Below are 8470 nucleotides of genomic sequence, written 5' to 3' on the forward strand. Positions count from 1 at the left end.
GACTGGGTTTTTAGGGTTTTGTATTGGTTTGGACTTGTAATTTGGGTTTTATTTATTTTATTTTTATTTTGTCTTTATTTGGGTTTATGTATTGGGCCGGACAAAATTGGATTACTACAATATACGATGGCAGCCCAAACTAATATCATGTTAGCAATAAATTAATTTTTAAAAGTATAAAAATATTAAGGAGTACTTTTTTATATAATTTTATAAGTATTTTTAAAATATTTTTATATAATTTTTTTAATTTTTAAAATTTTTAAAATAATTAATTACTGAGATTGTGACAAAGTTTTATCTGTAGGCTGAGATTTGTGTAATTTTTATTTCCTGTCACTGATATTTTCTTTTAACATGTGAAATTTAGAGGATTGCTAAAAGATTTTTATTGATATGAAAGTACCTCTTCTCCATCTTCTCTATCCTCATTATCTTTGGACCTTTCGTTTTTTTCCTCCAGTACAAGTCCTATTCTGCTGCAATCCTCAATTATAATCACGACTTTTGTTCTCTTTGGTTATATATAAAATATATTTCTTCTCTATTTCTTTATTTTGAGCAAAAATCTTCTATGCGTTTATGGATACAATGTCTCAATAAGTATTACATCACAGCAGGTCCAAGAAACCGACTTTTGCTTGATAAGCACTTTAATTCACTACATGAAAATTTGATTTAACAATTATAATGATTTGGGATTCCGATTTTACTTTTATTCTTTTTCAGATTTGGTGTATATTTTCATATTTTCAATTGTAAACTTATTCATACAGGGTACAAGAGAAGAAGATAGGGAAGAGCGAGGAAAAGATTATGGTAGTGCAATGGAGACCAATTCACAATAAGAGGTCGAGAGTCGAAACAAGGATAAGATGATAGGTTGATCAAGAAAACAACTGCTTAGGATGACTTTAGGGTGCTAGAGAATCAATTCTTTCTCCATCGTTAGTCAGGGCATTTATAGGAAATCTCATCTTATCTGTTAGCATGATGTGGTAAGATATACGTTCAGTCTCGCTTAATGCGTAAAATATAATCATGAACGTGTATCATGGAGATTTATCAGTATAGTATTCACACTAAAAGTCAAATACGAGTGAATATCTTCTTCTTGTCTCTGAATGTATTACTTCAGAAGGAGTCAACACCTAAATTAACGATGAATGTAATATTAACATATATGTGTGGTAAAGATTTTTATGAATTAATAATTCACTTTTTAAAGAATATTAAAATACCCTTTTAAATTTTAAAAAATCCATATGTAAACATGTGCATTTATTACTCTTCTTTAAAATTGGATGATTATGGAGAGAGAGGCAGCAAAGCCATTCTCAAAGTAATGACTATGAACTCAGAGGTACCAAAGTTAGGAAGCTCACTCTTGGTATCTAGTGTCCAAGAGTTAGCAAAGAACCCACTGAAAGAAGTTCCACCTCGATACGTACGCACTGATGAAGACTCACCCATCATATCTCACACAAATCCGTTGCCACAAGTCCCTGTCATAGATATGCAGAAGCTATCTTCCAAAGAAGAACTGGAGCAGCTGCATTATGCATGCAAAGAGTGGGGTTTCTTCCAGGTACTTGTTTGTTTACTCCCAGTCGTAGCTATCTGCAGGTTGAAATTAAGTATCAGGAAAAATACTATTGACTGAGATTTGGCAGCAGGGTATGAGATTTTCGAGTTAGAATTTTAAACATGGAACTGTTTTGCAGTTAATCAACCATGGAGTGAGCCCTTCATTGGTGGAAAAAATGAAGATGGAGACCCAAGAGTTTTTCAATCTTCCAATGGAGGAGAAAAAGAAGGTTTGGCAAAAACCAGATGAACTAGAGGGATATGGACAGGCCTTTGTTGTGTCCGAGGAGCAGAAGCTTAACTGGGGAGATATGTTCTATATGATCACTCTTCCAACTTATTTAAGAAAACCTCACTTGTTCCCTAATCTCCCACTCACCTTCAGGTTCTTTTTCTGCATCTGTCAATGACTAATAGTATCCCTTTTATTGATGGGTAAATAATTTATTGTTCTCTTTTCTTTCAATATTAATTAATTGCAGAGAAACCTTGGAAGCTTATTCTGTAGAACTGAAATATCTTGCCATGAAACTGTTAGAGGTTATGGGAAAAGCTCTAGGGATGGACCCTAATGACTTGAGAGTGTTGTTTGAGGAAGGGCACCAAGGGATGAGGATGAACTACTATCCCCCATGTCCACAGCCAGAGCTTGCAATTGGTCTCAACTCCCACTCTGATGCCACTGGCCTCACCATTCTACTCCAGATCAACGACATGGAAGGCCTCCAGATAAGGAAAAATGGGATTTGGGTTCCCATTAAACCACTTCCAAATGCATTTGTGATCAACATCGGAGACATCATGGAGGTAATTATTAATTTATGTCCACCAATTTCTACTCCATAGTGGTCAGCAGATTAATAGGATTGGTTGTACCGACTTTGCAGATTGTTTCCAATGGGATTTACCGAAGCATTGAGCATCGTGCGACAGTGAATTCAGTTAAAGAAAGGGTCTCAGTTGCTACATTCTACAGCCCCAAATTGGAGGGGGGTATGGGTCCAGCACCAAGCCTGATTACTCCACAAACTCCACCACTGTTCAGGAGAATAGGCGTTGCTGATTACTTCAAAGGTTTTTTCTCCCGCGAGCTCCGTGGAAAATCCTATGTGGATGTCTTCAGACTTCAAAATGAGGAAATCAATACAAAATAACATTAAACCCAAGTAAACTATATGAAAATAATTTAGTTTACTAATAATTTACAGTGTATCAAGTGTTCGTTTAAATTAATGTGTGAGATTTTCATTTTTTTTTTGTTTTTAATGTAGTGAGTCTTTTTTAAGTATAAGAATATATAATTATTTTTAATTGGTACTAATTTTGCATATAAAATGTGTTACTAGTTTGCATATTCGTGCAATGCAAGGTCTAATATTTGTATCCATTAAAATATTATTTTATAAAATAACGAGAAACACTTTTTAATTTATAAAAAAACCATCAATTTAAAAAAATATTAATATTTTTGAAAAATAAACTTTTAATATGAAAAATATTATTTTATAAAATAGTAAGAAAAGGTTTATAAATTTGTACAAAAAAATCTTTACCAATTTTTTTTAGAAAAATGACTTTATTAAATAAGATTTAAAATGAACTCAAAATTTAATGTTTTAAGAACTTGATTGAAATTTGGATTAATAGGTTTTTTTTATATAGATAATTTTCATTTTATTTCAATATTGATTTTATTAATTTTTATCTAATTAATGTTGAATTTATATAATTTTAAGTTTATATATTATATTTCATACAATTACAGAGAAACCAAATATTGTAAAAAGTAAAAAAGGAAAAGGAAAATTTAAAAAAATTAATTTTTCTATGTTTTACAATTTGATCCCTCAACTATTTTGGGTAAGTTGTGACCTTGCCAGCCACCCAGTGACCCTAATGTAACCGTACTCTTTGGCCAACTACACAACTATTGCAAGATTACCACACCTTATGCTAGCTACTCTCAAATTCTAGGATAAAACATCTCTAATAGAGAATAAGGGGTTAGAGATTAGAAATTTTAAAGAAAAATCAGTAAATTGTTCTTAGCTAACCTATCTCGAGTCTTTGTACATTACCAACACTGAGCATCAAACCCCTTTCAGTAGTCCAATTACCATACCACCTCCATCATTGACTTTCATCCATTAAGTCGAACCACCATCTACCAATCTATCCACTCACCATCTCTACCTAGCCAATACCACCATAGCCACCTCTGTTACCAATTTTTTATTTCTAACAACTTGTCGTTACTACAATAACCTCTGTAATAGGCCAATTTTGGCCTAGCCCAGTTTATAAAATAAAACTCAAAAAAATAAACATAAATAAATAAAAGTCTAAAATTTTTAACAGTCCTATCTACAAATTAAAACTCAAAACCCATAACCCAAATAAAAAAACCCAAACCCGATAACCAAAAACCTTAGCAGCCCAAGTGACCCAAAAACTAAGCTAATTTTCAGCAGAGGAAGAACCCTAGCCCCTAGGCCTCCAGCACCGCACGCCTGTTTCTGCTCATCGCCGCACCTCTACCTCCGCGCCTCTGATGCTTCTCTGACACCTGCAAAACAAAGACCAAGGCAAAGATCCACACGCAAGCAGTAAAAACAAGAAAGAAAAGACAAAAAATAGAAACGAATAGACTTAAAATTTCTCTATAAAGGCCATAATGGCCATCTTGTATTTTTTTCTCTCCGGATATAAAAATTATCAATCAAAAACAAGTAAAAAAAATTTCCAAAGGCGACCTTTCTCTTTTATTATCTATTTTTTTTCCTTTATTTTTTATTTTCGTTATTTTTATGTAAAAAAAAAGAAAGAAAAGAAAGGAAGAATTTACCTGGACTATTCCGCGCTCTTGTCGTCGAAAACTCCCTCTCAGGCGTCGAGATCGCCTTAGGGAGAGGGCAACAAAGTCTTTTCTTCTGATATTCAGGGTAGGAAGGCTTTGCCTTCAGATTCGTTTTTGAAAAAGGTTGAAAAAGCTGAATTTAAGGGTAGCTCTGACCACCGTCCACAGTGGAGCCACGGTGGAAGCATGGCAGATCGGTGACGGAGCAAAAGATGGGTTTGAAACCCTACCAAAGAAAAGGGAGAAATTTTTTGAAATTTTTTCTAAAAATGAGGGCTGAAATGAGAATTTAAAAAAAAAATTGGCTTAAATAGCTGAGCAAAACGGCAGCGTTTTGCTCCCCCTCCCCCCACACGTCTCAAAACAGCGTCATTTTGGGGGGCCGTTCGACCCGATCCGCTCCAGGGAAGGGGATCCGCATGTTCCCACTTTTTGGGTTATTTACGCTAGTGGTCCCTTCACTTCTGGGGCGCGCTTCAGTTGGGTTCCTTTTCCCTTTTTATTTTTTTTAATTAGCTGCTGAACTCTTCGCGTGTTGCAATTTGATCCCTAGCTCATTGATCTCCTAGAGAAAGGACGAGCGCCTGGGGGAGTTTGGATTATTTACTGAATTGGTCCTCGTTAGTTTTAGCGCGCCTTATTTAGATCCTTATTAACATGTTTTTATTATTTATAGTTTGCCCCTATATCTTACTCCGATTTCAATTCAATCCTTGGACCTTTCTACTTTAAACTATTTTATTGTATATTATACTAAATTATTTTATATGTCATCTATTTTAAGTTTTTTATATATTATTTATTTTAAACTTTTACACATGTTATCTATTTTATATTTTATTTAGTAAACGGTTTTATATGTTATTTATTTTAAAACTTTTTACATTGTATATTTGAAACTGTTTTATTATTTATTTTAAGCCTTTTATATATATTATTTATTTAAAACTATTTTATTATTTATTTTGAATCGTTTTATAGGTTATTTATTTTAAAATGTTATTTATTTTAAATTGTTTTATATATTATTTTGTTTCTTTGTTTATTAATGTTGATATTAAATGATGTATGTTGTATGACTATTGCCATTATGTGTACTATAATTCGTTTATTTTTATTTTTCATATTGTTGTCATTCATTAATATAATATTTTACTCATAAATCACTATGCCATGTTCGATATTTTCATTCCATCTTGTTTCATTAAAACCACTTCAAAAGTCACATTTTTTTTATCCAATATAGACCGTTTTGTTTTACTCCAAACAAAATAAATGCACATTGTTAAGTGTTACTCGTTATTATTCAAAAAGGAAATTTTCACAATAAGGCAATATTTCGTGTTTTGGGAATTCGAGAAATCCTACACTAACTTACGGGGTTTCGATTTTCTTGTTAAACCTAAATAGCCAAATATCCTTTTAGATTTCAAAATACATGAAGTTTCGATAAACAAATTAAAGGCAAACTAATTCCCGATGGTTCAAATGTTGCATCCTAACTTACGGGATGTGGCATATTGTTATTGCGGGACGAGTAAGCCTTTGATGCTCGTTTCAATTTAATTCAAGCATTTTTAAAATGAACAATAATAAAAAGGGATCGTATTTTCAAATCTTTTCAAAATTTTAAATTTTAACATTAAGACATTAATTAATCAATTAGGTACCAATTTTGGGCGTGACGAGGATGCTAATCCTTTCTCGCACGTAACCGACTCCCGTTCCTGTTTTCTCGAAGTTCGTAGACCAAAATCATTATTTTAATAAATCAAAATATTTTATTAAAACGATCAAATATACGGAGTGATCCAATCACACCTCATAAAAAAGATTAGTGGCGAATCTATTTTCATTTTTCAAAATAAAAGACGATCCTATTTCAAAAAAAGGATTTTGACAACGTCAATTGCATAAATCCTTTAGTAACATTTGCTCCACCGTATCAATCACATCATTTTTACCTTTTAAACATTCAACAATAAACCTACCCTTACATGCAAATCAACAAACCCAACCAAACGTTTCAGCTATAGATATTATCAACCCTCATCTAACCCGAAATGATATCCCAAAAGAATCATTTAAGACCCGTAACCCTTAAATAAAATTAAACTAGTAAAAAGCAAACTGAAAATAAAAAACCAATCAAAGAGAAATATAATTCGAAACCAGACTCATTGGATAGTAGAGATGGTTGATTGGAGAAACATTTCTTTGTATCTCGTTTGGAGATCTTTGGATTTTGGAATTCTTTTAGCTAAACTTGACCAAATGAGGTGAAAGAGGAAGGAGAGAACTACATTTCCATACTATTATTTGGGCCGAAGAAGATGGCTGTGGCAATTGTACATCCCTCGAGTGGCTAGGATTTCAACAAAAAATAAATAAAAATAAAAAGGTAAACTATGCCAGAAAGGACTGTCACCATTTCATGTTCTTTTGTGTGTGTATTATTTATATATATATGATTAAATATAATTGATTGGAAGGAAAGAATAATTGAGTACCTATATGGTAAATACCCATTTGGTGTTAAGTATACTAGAGGTGATCATGGGCCGGGCCGGGTCGGGTTCGGGCCGGTCCCAGGTAAAATTTTAGGCTTGTCTATTGGGCCCGGGCCCGGCCTGGCCCAAAATATGGTCCTAAAAATTTGTCCAAGCCCGGCCCGAAATAAAATTACTAAGCCCGAACCCGGCCCGGCCCGGCCCAGCCCAACCCATATTAATTTTTTTTCTTATTTCATTAAATAAAAAAATTTTAAAATATAATAAATCAAATATATTTAAAAACATAAAAACAAACATTAAAATAAATAAAAATAATACTAAAATAATTCTTAATTAACAATATAATAAAAATGGTTAATTATATTAAAATTTTAAAATGATTAAAAATAAAATAAAAAATATATTAATATATAATTCAGGCCGGGTCGGGCCCGGGCCAAAAAATCTTACCCGAGGCCCGACCCATTTTCTAAACGGGCCTCATTTTTTTGCCCAAGTCTATTTTTCAGGCCTATATTTTTATCCAAACCCTCCCATTTTTTGGGAGGGCCTTCGGGCCGGGCCGGACCGCCCGACCCATGATCAGCTCTAGTGTTAACTATACTTATAGCTATACAATTTAATTGTGCCCAAAATAAAAATAATTAATATTTTATTCAAACTTTTATATGAAAAAATTGGAATAAATTAATGTCATAAATAATTGTATTTTGATTTTTATGTTTCAAAAGTCAAAACTCAAACTTACTTAATTTGTTCTATCACCTCGTTATGATGCACTTATTTTGATATAAACCATCTAAATACTTCAAGTAAGATCTAAGAAAAATAGTAAATTGAAAATCTACATTTTTTTTAAATATCTAAGTTCGAATCCACAAATTTTGCTAAGAATCAAAACACATTTATTATTCACAAATTATCTAAGTATTACTATTTGAATTTGAGTTAAATATTATTATCTGTTGAATATTTGAATATATAAAAAATCAATTTCAAAATTTTCAATATTTTTTTAATATTCAAATTCGTGAAAATTTAAATTTAGATATGCTCAAAATTAAAAAATATAAGGTCGACTATGATATCTGAAACCTAATCCATTGTTTAAATAAGTAATGCGATTTGAACAATGGAAACTCGTAATATTTATCTGCATTAACTCTAAATCGGCAACAAATAATAATTTTAAAATCTTATTTTGAAAAATATTTAAATCTAAAAACTGAATTAGGTATCTACGGATATCCAAATTCACAATCCGAATTGTTATACTTAGTTAAATTGATTTTTGGTATCTTAATATTTTTTTGCTCAACTCTAAAAATACGACATCGTATTGTAAAGAATATGAGAATACATAAGATAATTTGGGTATAAATTAAATTAGTAAAATTTTAAGTAAAATTTGTATAAAAAAACCTCAAATAAATATTAATTAAAAAAGCTATGGATAGATAGAATTTAATAAAAAGTTAATTATTATTTAAAACAATTTATTGAAAAAATGTTA

At 31.6% G+C, this 8470-nt stretch overlaps 1 protein-coding gene and 1 long non-coding RNA gene across 2 annotated transcripts; one reads left to right on the forward strand and one right to left on the reverse strand.

The window, feature by feature from the left end:
* Positions 1 to 432: 432 nt before the first annotated feature.
* On the forward strand, positions 433 to 2853 carry LOC107962563 (protein SRG1). Its single transcript, XM_016898999.2, has 4 exons — positions 433 to 1588; positions 1725 to 1972; positions 2070 to 2394; positions 2475 to 2853. The coding sequence occupies exons 1-4, from the start codon at positions 1274 to 1276 to the stop codon at positions 2739 to 2741; spliced, it is 1155 nt and encodes a 384-aa protein (XP_016754488.1). The 5' UTR covers positions 433 to 1273; the 3' UTR covers positions 2742 to 2853.
* Positions 2854 to 3796: 943 nt separating this feature from the next.
* LOC121230402 (uncharacterized) lies at positions 3797 to 4934 on the reverse strand. The gene is made up of 2 exons (XR_005928381.1): positions 4433 to 4934; positions 3797 to 4153 (listed from the first exon to the last, which is right to left on the reverse strand). It is a non-coding gene; the product is annotated as an uncharacterized lncRNA (long non-coding RNA).
* Positions 4935 to 8470: the final 3536 nt, after the last annotated feature.

The sequence above is a fragment of the Gossypium hirsutum genome, chromosome A06, assembly GCF_007990345.1.
Source record: "Gossypium hirsutum isolate 1008001.06 chromosome A06, Gossypium_hirsutum_v2.1, whole genome shotgun sequence".
Classification (NCBI taxonomy): domain Eukaryota; kingdom Viridiplantae; phylum Streptophyta; class Magnoliopsida; order Malvales; family Malvaceae; genus Gossypium; species Gossypium hirsutum.